At 41.9% G+C, this 15,458-nt stretch overlaps 1 protein-coding gene across 12 annotated transcripts in view; it reads right to left on the bottom strand.

The window, feature by feature from the left end:
- map7b (microtubule-associated protein 7b) overlaps nucleotides 1-15,458 on the bottom strand; it is a 33,867-nt gene that overhangs the window by 16,569 nt on the left and 1,840 nt on the right. For 10 of the 12 annotated variants that reach the window (XM_049463029.1, XM_022677007.2, XM_022677009.2 and 7 more), the window contains exons 1-3: nucleotides 12,902-13,115; nucleotides 1,347-1,472; nucleotides 856-930 (exon numbers count right to left, since the gene is read on the bottom strand). In XM_049463029.1, the coding sequence (XP_049318986.1) occupies nucleotides 856-930; nucleotides 1,347-1,472; nucleotides 12,902-13,100 (400 nt within the window). In that variant the 5' untranslated portion in view covers nucleotides 13,101-13,115. Of the gene's footprint in view, nucleotides 1-855; nucleotides 931-1,346; nucleotides 1,473-9,187; nucleotides 9,471-12,901; nucleotides 13,116-15,458 lie in introns of those variants that run through there. The other 2 variants (XM_022677016.2, XM_022677015.2) reach the window with 2 other exon arrangements.

The raw sequence follows: 15,458 nt of genomic DNA, 5'->3' as shown, positions 1-15,458 counted from the left end.
CCCACTGCTGTTCTCACATAAACAACTTCTCATCTACGCTCACGAACTCTCACGCACTCTCACGCACTCTCACGCACTCTCACGCACTCTCACGCACTCTCACGCACTCTCACGCACTCTCACGAACTCTCACGAACTCTCACGCACTCTCACGCACTCTCACGCATACTCACGCACGCGCACACTCTCACGCACTCTCACGCACTCTCACGCACTCTCACGCACACTCACGCACACTCACGCACACTCACGCACACTCACGCACACACTCACGAACTCTCACGCACTCTCACGCACACTCACGCACGCGCACACTCACGAACTCTCACGCACTCTCACGCACTCTCACGCACTCTCATGCACTCTCACGCACTCTCACGCACTCTCACGCACGCGCACACTCACGAACTCTCACGCACTCTCACGCACACTCACGCACGCACACACTCACGAACTCTCACGCACTCTCACGCACTCTCACGCACTCTCACGCACTCTCACGCACTCTCACGCACACTCACGCACACTCACGCACACTCACGCACACTCACGCACTCTCACGAACTCTCACGCACTCTCACGCACTCTCACGCACTCTCACGCACTCTCACGCACTCTCACGCAAGCGCACTCTCACGCACTCTCACGCACACTCACGCACACTCACGCACACTCACGCACACTCACGCACTCTCACGCACGCGCACACTCACGCACTCTCACGCACTCTCACGCACTCTCACGCACTCTCACGCACTCTCACGCACTCTCACGCACACTCACGCACGCGCACACTCACGCACACTCACGCACACTCACGCACGCACAGGATTAAAACACACTCCTGTTTCATACCGTTCTGTTTCTCCCGCTCCTCTCGTCTCTCTCGGGCGAGTCTCTGTCTCTCATCCAGCTTAAAACCCAGAGGTTCTGAAAAACAACATAAAAACACACAGGTATATTCATTTAGGAGAAATTGATTATTGCTATTAAAATAATCTGCCCATGCAGTAAAATGATTATTAGTGAATGATTAGCAAAGTAATACATACTGTAGATTGTTTAGTGTAGTTTTTTAACATTGCATAATATTCAAAACCAACTTTTTTCAGCTAATCAGCATTCAGCAGGCTGCCATTTTCGGCAGGCTTGTAAGAGACACTTAAGGCACTTAGTTTAGTAATATTGAGTACTTGGGTCCAGACAAATTTGTAAAAACAACGATGTTTCAGAATATCTTATTTTGAACTAGTCTCTGGATTTTTGACACATCACCTCCATTATTTTGGTTGTGATGCACACTGTACAGTCAAAAAACACTCATGTTATGAGAGTGCGAGTCTCACCTGGTCTACCTGCAGTGTTCTGAACATCGGTGGGGCTGGGGATGGTGTAGGTGTTGTGTCCGGAGGTGGACGAGTCCGGGTGACTGGAGGATTTCTTCTCATCGTCTCTGAAGGTGCAGTCTGAGCCTGAGAAACAGAGGAGAAGGAGAGGAAGAAACATTAGCTAGAGTAGCTAACATCTAGCCAGCATTACCTCACTATCTGTAATAACCTTCTAAAGTCCAAGCTCTTCAATAAGCACCTACTCTCCTAACACCTCTAATAACTAACTACCTACTTCTGACCTCATTCCAATCTCATCTTTTCCTCCTCTATCCCACTATTACCCTTTAGTCTCCTTCAGGTTGGGCCTGTAAATGTTTAGCTCTGGATTTTTATGTCCTCTATTGTTAATCTACATCATTATTTGTTAATCACTTTGGATAAAACCATCCACTAAATGTAATGTAATGTGATATAATAATAAAAGTCACACATGATAACTTTTAAAAAGGATTCAGACTAGATGCATGAATACAGATACTGGTATCAGATATAAACATCAGATACCTGCATTACTTCACCACTTCATTCTGAATTACATATATATTCAGTCCCAGAACCACAGAAGGAGCAAAATAACGAGCGAGAAACTACACCGTGCTCCTGACTGCTCACTTCTAAGTATGCATTGGTCCGGTAAGTATGTAAATGATGTATTGATCTCTACTTCTAACCAAAAACTAGCATTTAACAGTTCATACAGTATTCAACATCAGCTACAGTAGCTGCTTCTAGCCATTAGCTACATTAGTTAGCATCTAGCTAACATCAGCTAGAGTAGAACTTCCTGAAGCTAAAATGCTAAGTGTGTGTAAATCTATATGAAGGTAAAAAGCAGAAAGAGACTCTGGAGTGAAGTTTTACCACTGAAACCTCTGGATATTGATGTTCCATCAACAGCGGCCGTTACCGAGGTCATTCTAGTCCTGCTGAGTGTCATATTGATTAGTGTTTTACAGCCAATCAGCCAATCAGCACGCTGCGGTAACACTTGCCACCTCATTCACCTGATCAATACTTATTCACACCCACAAACACACACACACACACACTCCTCACAAACACACAAACTCACTCTTGGCTACAGCAGAATCAGATTCTGAGAGAGTCAGAATATTCTTCCCACTCAAACTGGATCTTGCAGTGTGAACAGAAACAACAGGGCAGGGTTTCCAAACTTTTGCAACATAGTCAATTTAAGCCAAAATAAAACATTTTACAGCCCAAACTAAAATGCAATTAACCAAATCAGTGTTACTATCAGCACATTAAACTGACTGATAATGTGCATTAAGAGACACTAGTAAGGAACAGGGGTTTCGCCATGTTTTTCTCTAATTCAGCAGGTAAAGCTAAGCTAAGCTAAGCTAAGCAAATTAAACAAATTCTTAAAAAAATAAAATAAATAAAACTATCTACACAGATTTCTCTCCATTTGTGTGAGTAAAGCGTTTCTGTTTATTTACAGTAAGCTTTCATTTCCATATTTCCACTAAGGCTAGGTGCAGCAGCATTAGCATTAGCAGCGATACACTGAGGACACCACCCTAAGTAAACCGCAATACCTCAGAACTGATGAACTTCTGAGATTTTTAAAAGGTAAAATGAACACAAATCCCAGTAAAACACACAAAACAGAACAAAACTACAACTAAATATAAAATCAATCAAAACATATTTTATCAGTCTCTACAGCAGCACAGCAATTCCAAATAAACACCCAAATGCCAATAAATCCTCAGATTTCAGATTTTCAGTGATAATTTCTCTCCTGCTGCACACATGCATGCTGTAGAGAACTTTAAAATAAAAATTAACTGTGTAGATAAAATCACTTTTAACACAGGACTCATTTCTGTCCTGGTTGTGTACAAAACTTCTATCTAGATTTCCACACAGAAATATTTATTAGTTTGATGTTTTGTTTATTTGAGAGTTTCCCATGAGAGTCTAATCTGCAGAGCTCATCCCATCATCATACTGAGAGAAAGAGGGGGAGATAAACCGCAGACAGATGGAGAGATAATTCGTCTAGACGTCAGAGAGAGAGAGAATGAAGAAAGGAATCACAGAAGATCAAGCAATTAATGAGGAAATTACCAGAGATTTCATTGTGTTTTTGTTTTGTTTAAAACAAACACATTAGTAAAAGCTAATCACCATTAAATGTATTATTTAAAAACAAATGCAATTTCTGAATGTATGTTACTGTTTTGTTGTTACAGGTGGTTTTTTGCGTCCTCATAAGTCCTATTTTTTGTCTTTATCCTAATATGTGTTTTCACGGTGCAGCAAAAGACCCGAAATAAATAATGATTACATAAACGCAAGGTAATTGTTAAGAATGTTCTTCACAATAACAGAAGTTCACCTATCTACGGGGAGAACAGAAAAAGAAAAGAAAACAGCAGTCACATTAAAAATGAACCAATCACACGACCCCACACACAGCAGCTGGAGAGGATAGTGGAATTCACTTAAAGTGAATCACAGACCACCAATTTAAAAAGAACTCTCCTGATGCCAAATAAACCAAACCAAGAGCAAGTGACCCGGGTCTGAGAAAAATAAGAGCTAATACACCCTAAAACCTGAAAAATACAAATAGTAAAAACAGACTGTGTACAAATAAATCACTAATTTAAACAAACTGTATTTAAATAAAGTCTCTAATACAAAATAAACTGAAAGCTAAGGTTATATAATAACTACTGGAGACAGGTAGTTTTTATTTCATTAAAACATGAAATATGACTGATAGGTTCAATTAAAGCTTTTAAAATATGCTGATGATCCAGTTCCTGCACTATGAATCAGTGATTACATTACAGCTTCTCTGGATGTGTCGAGATAATGAGAGGAAATTATTGTAAATAGACACTTTTTACATTGTGGGATTTTGCTTACAACCAACATTAAATAAAACAAGTCTCAACATTGATTTCTATTTTTAAAAGATGAAAGTAATCATTATTTCTTCTTTAAATATCTTCCAGGTCCTGAGGGGGAGTGAGTTTCACTTTATATCATTAATTCTACAGGACTATTCTGTATGTAGGACTCCTGAGGTTTTTTGAGGAAATTAAAGGAAAGAGGTGATTCTTTTCTAAAACTACCTGGATGTAGTGCTGGGCGATATGGGAAAAATCATATATCACAATAACGATATATATCATGATATACCACATTTATATATGTTTTCAATTATTCTTCAAAAAAAAATGACAAAATAATATCATTACTTACTTTTTTCAACTTTGTTTCAAAGTGACATTAAACCAAACTTTCACAAAAGAGAATTACTACCTTTTACTGCAGCAATATATATATATATATATATATATAAACACATTATGAAGCTTTTTTAGTGAAGATTACTTTATTATCACTTATATAAACTGAGTTTATGCAAAGTGACCACACCAATACATTTTCATCATATTCTTCTTTATATATTTACATGAATAATTGATGAAATTACTTTAGAAACGGTAGTGATATTTATCCTCATATCGCACAGCAGTACCTGGATGATTTGATGAGTTTAGAGTAATAAAGCTGCTCGCTGCTCCAGATTGCTTTTCCTGACGGCTCTTTTGGGACACGGCTGTTCCAGATATATGCAAAGACCCAACTCTGTCTGACCCATTTACTGCCTGATAAAAGCTCCCAGATCAGTTTCCAAACCTTTATATTCAAACAATAGAGTTTCTCCTCTACAGGATATAAAAAATCTAAAATATTGTTTTTAGTAGCTGCAGATTTTCTCTTATATATATATATATATATATATATATATGTATATTTAAAAAATATTCTCAATTAGAGCACTTATTTGCAGAAAATGAGAAATGTCTTTCAGACCTCAAATAATACAAAGAAAACAAGTTCATATTCATAAAGTTTTAAGAGTTCAGAAATAATCAATATTTGGTGGAATAATCCTGGTTTTTAATCACAGTTTTTTTTCATGCATCTTGGCATCATGTTCTCCTCCACCAGTCTTACACACTGCTTTTGGATAACTTTATGCTGCTTTACTCCTGGTGCAGAAATTCAAGCAGTTCAGTTTGGTGGTTTGATGGTTTGTGATCATCCATCTTCCTCTTGATTATATTCCAGAGGTTTTAATTTGGCAAAATTAAAGAAACTCATCATTTTTAAGTGAAAACTTATTTTTTAACAGAGCTGTGTGTATAATACGCTGCCTATTGTTACTGTACTGAATGAGGCTGAATCACAGGGGTTTATATTAACCCCGGGGGGAGGATGGAGAAAGAGTTCAGTCTACACCCTACAGCTCTGAGGCTGTAACTGAGCTCAGTGACATTTACAGGAGCAGGAAATCAGAAATCCAGCGTGATTGTTGATTAGATCAGGGCAATTACAGAAAAACATTTATCTGCACAAACATGCATTCATATTTTGTTAAAATTGCAGCTGACAAAAGGAGTCCTGTCCTAAAGCACATATTACCACTCTATATATTACATATTACATTATTTTAAGCATGATTCAGTGAGGTGTGTTGGGTAAAGAGTGTGTTGGGTAGAGTGAGGAGACCGGATTCTGAATAAGCTCTGAGAAATCAGAACTCCAGTTTCCTCACAGCTAAAAATATCCACTCCAGAGAAAACTGGAACTGAGTGTAAAATATCAACAGAGTCCGGTTCTTCACCATAAACCAGGTAAAAATCACACCACCACTGCGCTTACACAACAGAACACCTCACAGCAGCGATAACCACTATTTACACAAACCTTCACAAGAAAAATAAAGCACTTGTAGGACAAAACTAAGTGTTTCCTTATGATTACACTTAGAATTTAAATGCTATGGTTTTAAAACAAGCAGAAAAATACACATTTAGACTTTCTAAAAGCTCAAAACTTTAGGTATGAACCAGTAAAAACGAAAAATGTGAAGCAAAACAAAGCTCTATGATAGAAAAGTAATTTTATGGATTTTAAATTTTTATTTCATTTAGCTTCATTGTAAACTACCACAATCTGAAACTATCCCATCCTTTCATTTTGTTCTACCATATTCTTTAAGAGTTCTACTGGATTTAGAGCCGGTGATTGGGAGCTTTACTGAAGAACGCTATAGGCTCATGGACATGCTCAAAAAATCTGTTTGAGATAACTTGTGCCATGACATTAGGGCTGGACAGTTAATCAAAAATGTATTCTCCGGGGGCGCAGAGTGGTTCAGCGGTCGCAGATTCAAACCCCCGCTCATGCAGCTTTACCATCAAGCTGCCGGCGCTCAGAGGGAGCACAATCAGCCCTGCTCTCTCCGGGTGGGTACAGTAGATGGCGCTCTCTTCCCACATCACTCCTAGGGTGATGCCCGCAGCACAGGGCGTCTGTGAGCTGATGTATCAGAACCGAGTCGCTGTGCTTTCCTTCGAGCGTTAGCGCTGTGATGCTACTCGGTAATGCTACATTATCAGTAGCAGCTCGAAAAGAAGTGGAGGCATGTGTTAGTCTTCACCCTCCTGGTGTGTTGGGGCATCACTAGTGATGGGGGAAGTCCTAATGAGTGTGGATGTTATAGGATGTAAACAGTGTTTTAATAAGATTCTTCTGCACTTTTTAAGTTATAAATGCCTCGTTTTAAATGTCAGGGCTCTCCGGATTCAACCGATGACCCTGGATAACGGTGTAAAAAGCGTTTTTTTGGGGCAATATATGCCCCAGTATGGCCGTTGTACAGAGAGCTGGGCAAAAAGCACAACATTTCTGGATCTCAGAAAGCTGCAGAAGAACGGAGGTGTGCTAGTCAACCAAGGTAATCACTTGTATCATGTTTTACTACATTAAAATACCATTTTACACCAGAGTTCTCCTTTAATGTACTGAATGAACAGCAGGAAAAAACAAGTACAAGAACTTTCCATGATAGATCCTTTATACAGTCAGATAATCAAACACCACACACACACACACACACACAGACACACACACAGTATTCTAGTGCAGTGAACACACACACACTCTATTCCTGGTTCAGACAATCTGGGTTAAGGACGATTTAGCAGAACATCCTCCATGCTGCACTCTCACTGTCCTCAAACAGCTCTCACTGTAACACAGAGATATTACTGCTTAAATCACCATAAACACACACACACACTATACACACACACACACACACACTTACACTACAAACCAATCACTCGTAACTCCTGTTCCAACAGTAGAGTCTCCACTCATTACAGTCTCACATGTAACTGCTGGCGCTGATACAGACAGTTTCTATGGCACTGTGTGAGTGTGAGTGTGTGTGTGTGTGTGTGTGTGTGTGTGTGTGTGTGTGTGTGTGTGTGTGTGTGTGTGTGTGTGCAGCAGAGTGTAACGGAGGCTCAGTGATGGAGGAATGCCAGTCGGAGGTCAGAGGGCAAACAGTAGAGATGAATGGTTATGTAAAACAGGAGCCCGGCTTTTGTTACACAACACAACCAATGACCACGCAGAGAGACAGACAGACAGAAAGAGACAGACAGACAGACAGAGTGAGAGACAGAAAGAGAGACAGACAGAGAGACAGAGACCTGAAAGTCATCCACAGCAACATATACAAACAAACAAGAGGATAACGTTATGGATAAATAATGTAATGTGTAATAACACTGTTAGATATGCAATATATGTCAACAAATTCTACAAATATTAAAAATTCTAATAGAAATGGAGCAAACTGACTTTCATTCTGAACTTCTCATAACACTTGGAGAAAATGATGATAAAATCTTGGGAGATGTTTTATAATCTAACCCTGCTTTAAACTTCTTCTCCACAACTTTATCTCTGATCTGTCTGCTGAGTTCCTTGTTCTTGGTCTTCATGATGCTGTTTGTTCACTAATAAACCACTGAGGTCTTCACAGAACAGCTGTATTTATACTGAGAGTAAATTACACACAGCTGGATTAACCTGGATGCCAGGTAGATACTAGAAGATCTGATAAGACAGATCAACAGAAATATTATTATTCAGATTTAAAACTGGAACTGTAAACCATAAAATACACAAGAAAAATAATTTAAATGTAGATAATTCAGGATGGGAGAGTCGCAATGTTAATAAATACAGACACAGAAAGCTAGCGTCACTGTGCTAATCAATACACAGGTTAATAAATCAATAGATTAACTGATTAAAAACTATAAATCCTGATCGATACTATGTGAGTTAATGCCCAGTTACTATTCGCTATTTTAAGGTCAAAGGTCAGAATGGTTGAGTGCATCTCTCTGGTGCTGTACAGCCCCTAAACTCTCCCACATGATCACCCCTCCCCCAGCGCTAATCCCCTAAAGCTTTATACTCTCTACGCCTGTAAATATCCCCACTGCGCAGAACACACACACACACACACACTACACAAAGAAATATGTACATAGTCTACACACAATTATCAGCCTAAACAAACTAAGCAATTATTTCCTGTAGTTCTGTATTAAAATTCATCAGAGCTCCTTATAATCCGGTGCTCCTTATGTATGAATTCTATCAGTCAGGTATTAAGGAGCAGTAAAGCCACTCCACTGAAGTACAGAGTTATACAGGAGTTTCAGTTTAGTTCTCCAGCACCCAGACTGGAGCAGTATTAGCATTAGCCGCTAACTGCTATTTCCCTGTTCTGAGGTGAGTTTTGTCGGCCTGTAGACTGCACTTAAACCTGGCTAGCACTGCTGGAGCAGCATTAGCATGTGTGATTGGCATACCAACACAAATAAATAAGCACCATAATCCACCCTAAATAACACCAGCTCTCGCTCCAACACTCTTACCTTGGACGTCACTCATGATTCTGGAGAGTCTCAGAGTCCCGGTTCCAGAACAAACTTCTCAAACCTGGATTACATCCTGAATTAAACGTGTCAGAACCCCGAACTCCTCAGACTCATGCTGAGGGTCGACCCCGGCGGCCGGCCGAGGAAGCATCCGTCACAGCCTGGGATTACACCGCTAATTCAGCCGGAATAAAGAGGCGGAGAGATGAGAGCGGAGGACAGCAGAGCCGCCCGCTGCTGCCCAGCCTGTCCGAGAGTGCTGAGCGCGAGAGAGAGAGAGAGAGAGCTGGCCTCTCACCTCCCCACCCCCCCAGAGAAAGAGAGAAAAAGAGAGAGAGAGAAATAAAGGGATAGAAAGAGAGACAGAGAGAAAGAGGTGAGGGGTCAATAAACAGCAGCAGTGTGTATTCTCTCCTGTACCTGTTCTATTAGCGTACGTGCGGCAGGAATGTGTGTATTCTTAAACACAGACAGACAGAGGGAGATTATTCCAGTGTTAGCGATTAATGTGCACTCCTCCACATGGCACCAATCTCTGAGAGTGTTTGTGCGAGTGTTTGCGCGAGGGTTTGCGAGAGTGTGTGCGTCTCAAAGTCCGCAAAAGGGGAAGGGCTCCAATCCCGGAGCTGAGCAGCTTAGCGGCCGCTAATGCTAAGCCGGGAGAGAGCAACAAAGAGCGAGAGACCTTGCTCAATCAGTAAAACACAAAGAACTGAGTTTTAACACTAACACACACACACACACGTCTGTATTAACTACTGTATTTACTGTATTAAACAGCAGCATTCTTCAAAAGTCAAGAGTGATCTACGCTACATGTCCGAATGCATGGTAAAGCAAACATTAAACCCATATTGCTAAGATTGCTTGGCATTTTGTTTCAGAGCCACAGATGGGTGTTTGTTAAGATTTGGCCAAACTTCACAGCTACAATAACCTCCATTCATCTGAGAAGGATTTTCACAGGATTATTATGGAGCATGTTTGTAGGAATGTGTGCCCATTCAGTCAACAGAGTAACAGAGTTTGTAAGGTCAGGCATTGATGATGATATTGCACAACAAGGCCTTTCTAGCTCCAGCGGCAGATCTAGAAAAATATTTATGGGGTGGCAGCATACGGCAGATGTATATACTGTATACCGTAGTTACTGACATTATTGGACCTGGCAAACAATATTTTTATAAGCTCAAAATCAGCACTGCAACTATACTATCAGTGTGCTTTCATTTTAATTTACCGCAGACTGACATTGGAGATTTGCTCTCGTAAGTGTCAAATTGGCCATTTTAACTTTTCTTTAATTCTGGGGTGGCAGCAGGGGTGGCAAGGCTTTCTTTTAGGGTGGCAGCTGCCACCCTATGCCACCCCGTTAGATCAGCTCATGGCTGGCTCCAATTTATTCCATAGGTGTTTACTACTCGACAAACACAAACACATCCACATCAAATTGTGTCCTTCGGTAAAACTGTATGAGCTTTTTGAACAGCCAATTAAATAACATATCTGTTCATCAAGTACCTGCAACTATTAAACACAAGGCAGTAGGGACAGAAGGACAGGACATTGAGTTTAGTCAATTCTCCTACCGTGTGTATTTAAAGAAAGTAGAAGGAAACTGGTGAAACAGGGCTAACACACACACACACACACGAATAACCAAAACAACAAACAAATAACCAACCATAGTCATTCGTTTGGAGCTGGCCAACCTTCACAGCTACAATAACACACAAATTCACCTAAAAAGGATTTTGGAGTGTGTCCGGTTTGATGTTCATTTTATTTCTAAAGGTGTTCAGTAGGGCAGGAGTCACAGTTGGAACGCTCCACTGATCCAGTTTGTCTGTAGTTATGGCGACAGCCTGGTCACCTGACCTCCACCCATCATCCCATTACAGGTGGCGTTCTCCTGCAGGTCACGTGACCTGAAGGAGGAGAGCGCAGGTACATTCCAGTCCAACCCGTCAGTCACTAATGACTCCAGCTGCAGGGCAAACTGGCCACTCCCTCTAACCACACAGCCAGACAGGTGAGCTCACCTGCCAGAGCCCGGGACAGCTGGAGAGACGATCAACACAGCCAAACACAGAGAAAAGACCTCATATACCTTCAGCCTGTGCAAAGAGAACCAGCACACTAACCCACTCACACAACACAGAAACCCACTTACACACACACACACACACACACACACACACACACACACAGCAGAACCCACACACCTGAACCCACACACACACACAAACCAGAACCCACTCACACACACCAGAACCCACTCACACACACACCAGAACCCACTCACACACACACCAGAACCCACTCACACACACACCAGAACCCACTCACACACACACCAGAACCCACTCACACACACACCAGAACCCACTCACACACACACCAGAACCCACTCACACACACACCAGAACCCACTCACACACACACCAGACAAGAACGTGTTCTAAAAAAGACTCACACTTGTGCAGATCCAGTATAGTCAGTATTGTAGTACTCACATGCACGCTGGTACTATAACAAACACACTATAGAACTATGAAAAAAACTCCTATACAAAGAAAAAATCTCAATCCAAGAAAGCGGACTACACTACTCTAGAAATCGAAAATCGTCAGTATTCTAGAATTAACAGCATCAACTCACTATTTTATAACTAAATATTAGGGAACTAACCCACAAAGCAAGTTTACTATTCTCTCTTTCATCCTGTGGACAAAGAACCAGTACAAGAACCCACTCACACTCAACCCAGACAGGAACGTGTTCTAGAGAAGATTCTCGTTCAGTGTCCTCCTCTTCCTCATCCTCATCCTCATCCTCCCCAGCACCTGCTTAAGATAAGCCCTCAGGCACAATAAAACACTTTAATTTCCTGTAAATGACTTCTACTGGAGAACCAAACACGTTCATAATGTACTACAGTATCACACAGAGAGAACCGGGATCAACAAACCCAATAATACTGAACTGAACTGAGTGCTGTAAGTGCTGAGTTCTGAGTGCTTTTACAACATGCACTCAAATCAGTATTAAAGCATTAACTCATAAACAGCGAGGCAATCCAGATCTCACATCAAGAATCTAGATTATTCTAGATCACACAGATTCAGGTTAGTACTACATCATACAAAGATTCAGGTCACTATTCTCAAATGTACAGAGAGTTACCATTCATAGTCACTATTTTAGATCTTTTAGTCATTATTTTAGAACCGTCAAATATGCACTCTAGTACTCACACATACAGAATTCACTATTCTAGAACTAACAGAGCATGAAATAACTATTCAAGAATTTACAGCATGAAGTCACTATTCTAGACGGAACAACAGAAACTCACTATTTTATAACTAAAAAAGCATGAACTCAATTTTCTACCAAGGAGTATTGCAGAACAATCACAAAGAATGCCTACGACCGCAGCACAGCAGTGCCAGTATTACACATTATAGCACAAACCTCAAGTGTACAAACACTGAAGAGATTCATAATTCAACATACTAAAGAGTTCATACATGTGCTTAAACACACACACACACACACACACACACACAGAAAGGTGGAGTTTCAGAGTGCTGCACTTAAGCCGGCTGCTGGAGACAACTTTAATCCACATCTTTTCTTCCTCCTTTTCTTTTTCTTCATCTGTTCACACTCTTTCTTTCTTCCTCCCACCATCCCTCTATCTCTCACCTCCTCTCCTGCGTTTCTTGCGGCGGCTCCTCTGTTCCTCCTCTTCCTCAGTGATGGTGAAGAGCGAGGGCAGAGCCGGCCTGCCACCACCGCTGCCACCTCCTCTGCCAGTGCCTCTGCCACAGCCACTGCCACTGCCACAGCCACTGCCACTGGCACTGGCACAGCCTCCCCTCCTCAGCCTGGGGGGTGCCGGCATCCCCCCCTCCGCCCTCACCTCCTCTCAGCCCCTCTTCCTCTTCTTCTTCTTTCCCCCTCTCTCTCCCTCCTCCTCTCTCTCTGTTCCTGTGTGCCTACTCACGCTAACGCTAACGGCTAACAGGCTCTCAGCCTGCCTGCAGACGCCGGCTGCTCATCTGCTGAGTGTTCCCAGTGTGCACAGACCGGAGGACTGACGGGCAGCAGGATGGACAGAGCGGCAGCAGAGGAGAGGAGGAGTGGAGGAGAGGAGCTGAGGGGTAAAGAGCTCAGTGGAGAGACGCCTCACGCTGAAGCTGCCAAGCTTTACAGAAGAAGCTCACTTTAATCCAGACCAGCAGTCTGCTCTCTCCTCACCCCCCACCACGTCCTCACAGCACTGCCTTTAAGCCTGAGATGCTGCTGCTGCTGCTCTACTTGCTGATGCTGCCTCTCTCTCTCTACCTCTACCTCTCTTTCCATCCCTCTCTCTCTCACACTCACTCACTCAGCTCTCTTTCCTACTGAAATATTCAGCAGGGAGGGAAACAGGTGAAGGTGAGCCGGTCGGTTAAGGTTTGCCCTGACTGACAACAGTGGAAAGTGTTCGATCAAGATGGACAGAGTAAATGAACTGATGAAGGAATAAATAAATAAAAGTATAAAGAACACCTGTATGGACAGAGAGTTTGACATGAACTACGACATGAACCTACTTCAGTTGTTTAGTACGTGTACAGACTGATCTATAAGGAGAAGGGGTCGGCGATAGCTTTTGTTTACATTCCTCTCCAGTCTCTCTCAGTCACTGACTTTAGTTTAGTTTCCACCCATACTCGTTTTTCCCCCCGTTCTTTGGCTCCCTATCTCCTTGGTAGGGCGTCTTTTTCCCTGGCCGTGTCCCAATTCACTAGCCAGGGCAGTGTATTGTAGTGTATTGGAGCGTGACCCCAATGACATGGGTTCGATCCCGTGTAAAGAGCGGTGTGTTTATTTATTTATTTTTTCTTCACCTGCTTTGAGATCAACTGTTCTGCTGCAATTGGGTTCAACAACCCTCTGGGCTGGAGAGCTACTAGTCTGTAGAACTCCATCCCATTACACTTCATTTTACAAAACAGATTTTTTTATTTGTGGCCATGTAATGGCTTAGAAAATATCTGGCCCAAGGCCAAACTTAATTGCCAACCCCTGTTAGAGTGAGTGACTGATCTATACAGATGGATGGATGTATGGAGGAATTTGTGGTACTGTAATAGGACGCCACAGATGCAACAAGTCAGATAGTAAAAGTCCTCTCCATGAGATATTCCACCATAGTCATGATTATAACCAGCAACACAACCATGGCAATCCATGCAAACCAGCAACACACCCAAGTTTCAACCTTCCAAAGTAAAAAAACATTTTAAATCAGCCAGCACTGAGTAAAACACGCCCTAAACAGCAGAAATTTCAGCAGGTGTAAAGGGCGTGAGCAGGTCTGGGAGTGACAGTGGTTTAATGAGCCGAAAACTCATGAGGAAATTAATATCTGAATATATACTATGAATATATAATATACTGATCTATACAGAGCAACGAACAGCAATAAAGCCACCGCCCACATGCATCTATACTACAGTAAATTACTGTAACCTGAAACCATCACACACACACACACACACCTCAATGTCTCTCTGTGTAATGTAAATACGCAAGGTAAGCAGCAGCATCCACATCAATACCCACACAGTCCTGACAGGAAGCTCACACACACACACACACACACACACACACACACACACACACACACACACACACACACACACACACACGTTAACAGCAGATAGGAGCCTGTCAATACTCCTGAGAGGATTAACCCATTCAGTGTGTGTATTTGCAACACACACACACACACACACACACACACACACACACACACACACACACACACACACACACACATTATGCTGCTGGAACTTTCCATTTAGAAAGGCTGCAGTGTTTTCTGGACTCCTCTCATTATTGCTGGTTGTGTTTGTGTGATGAAGTGCGGTCCTGAACTCAACTAAACAAAAAAAGAACACTCTTTATGGGTAGTGCTGGGAAAAAGGTCCAGAGCATCAGATAAAACACAGCAGAAGTTCAGATATTCTCTTTCTTATTCCCATTCCCTTTATTTTGTCACTTGAGTAATGCAAAAGTATTTACTAGTAATAGAAAGGATATTACTTCCTCAGTGTAAATGAATGCACTGGGGGCTCATTGTTGACTCCTCCAATATGGCGGCCAGCTGCTACACCAGGAGGCGGGCTATGCAGATATATATATATGTCTATGTCATGATCAGTACAGTGATGGCGGTGCTCAGAGCTGAAGCTGAAGCGTTATAGGGTGT

Source organism: Astyanax mexicanus, chromosome 13, assembly GCF_023375975.1.
Source record: "Astyanax mexicanus isolate ESR-SI-001 chromosome 13, AstMex3_surface, whole genome shotgun sequence".
NCBI classification, from domain to species: Eukaryota; Metazoa; Chordata; class Actinopteri; order Characiformes; family Acestrorhamphidae; genus Astyanax; species Astyanax mexicanus.
The sequence above is the reverse complement of the archived record's forward strand: the minus strand, read 5'-3'. Positions and strand labels throughout refer to the sequence as shown.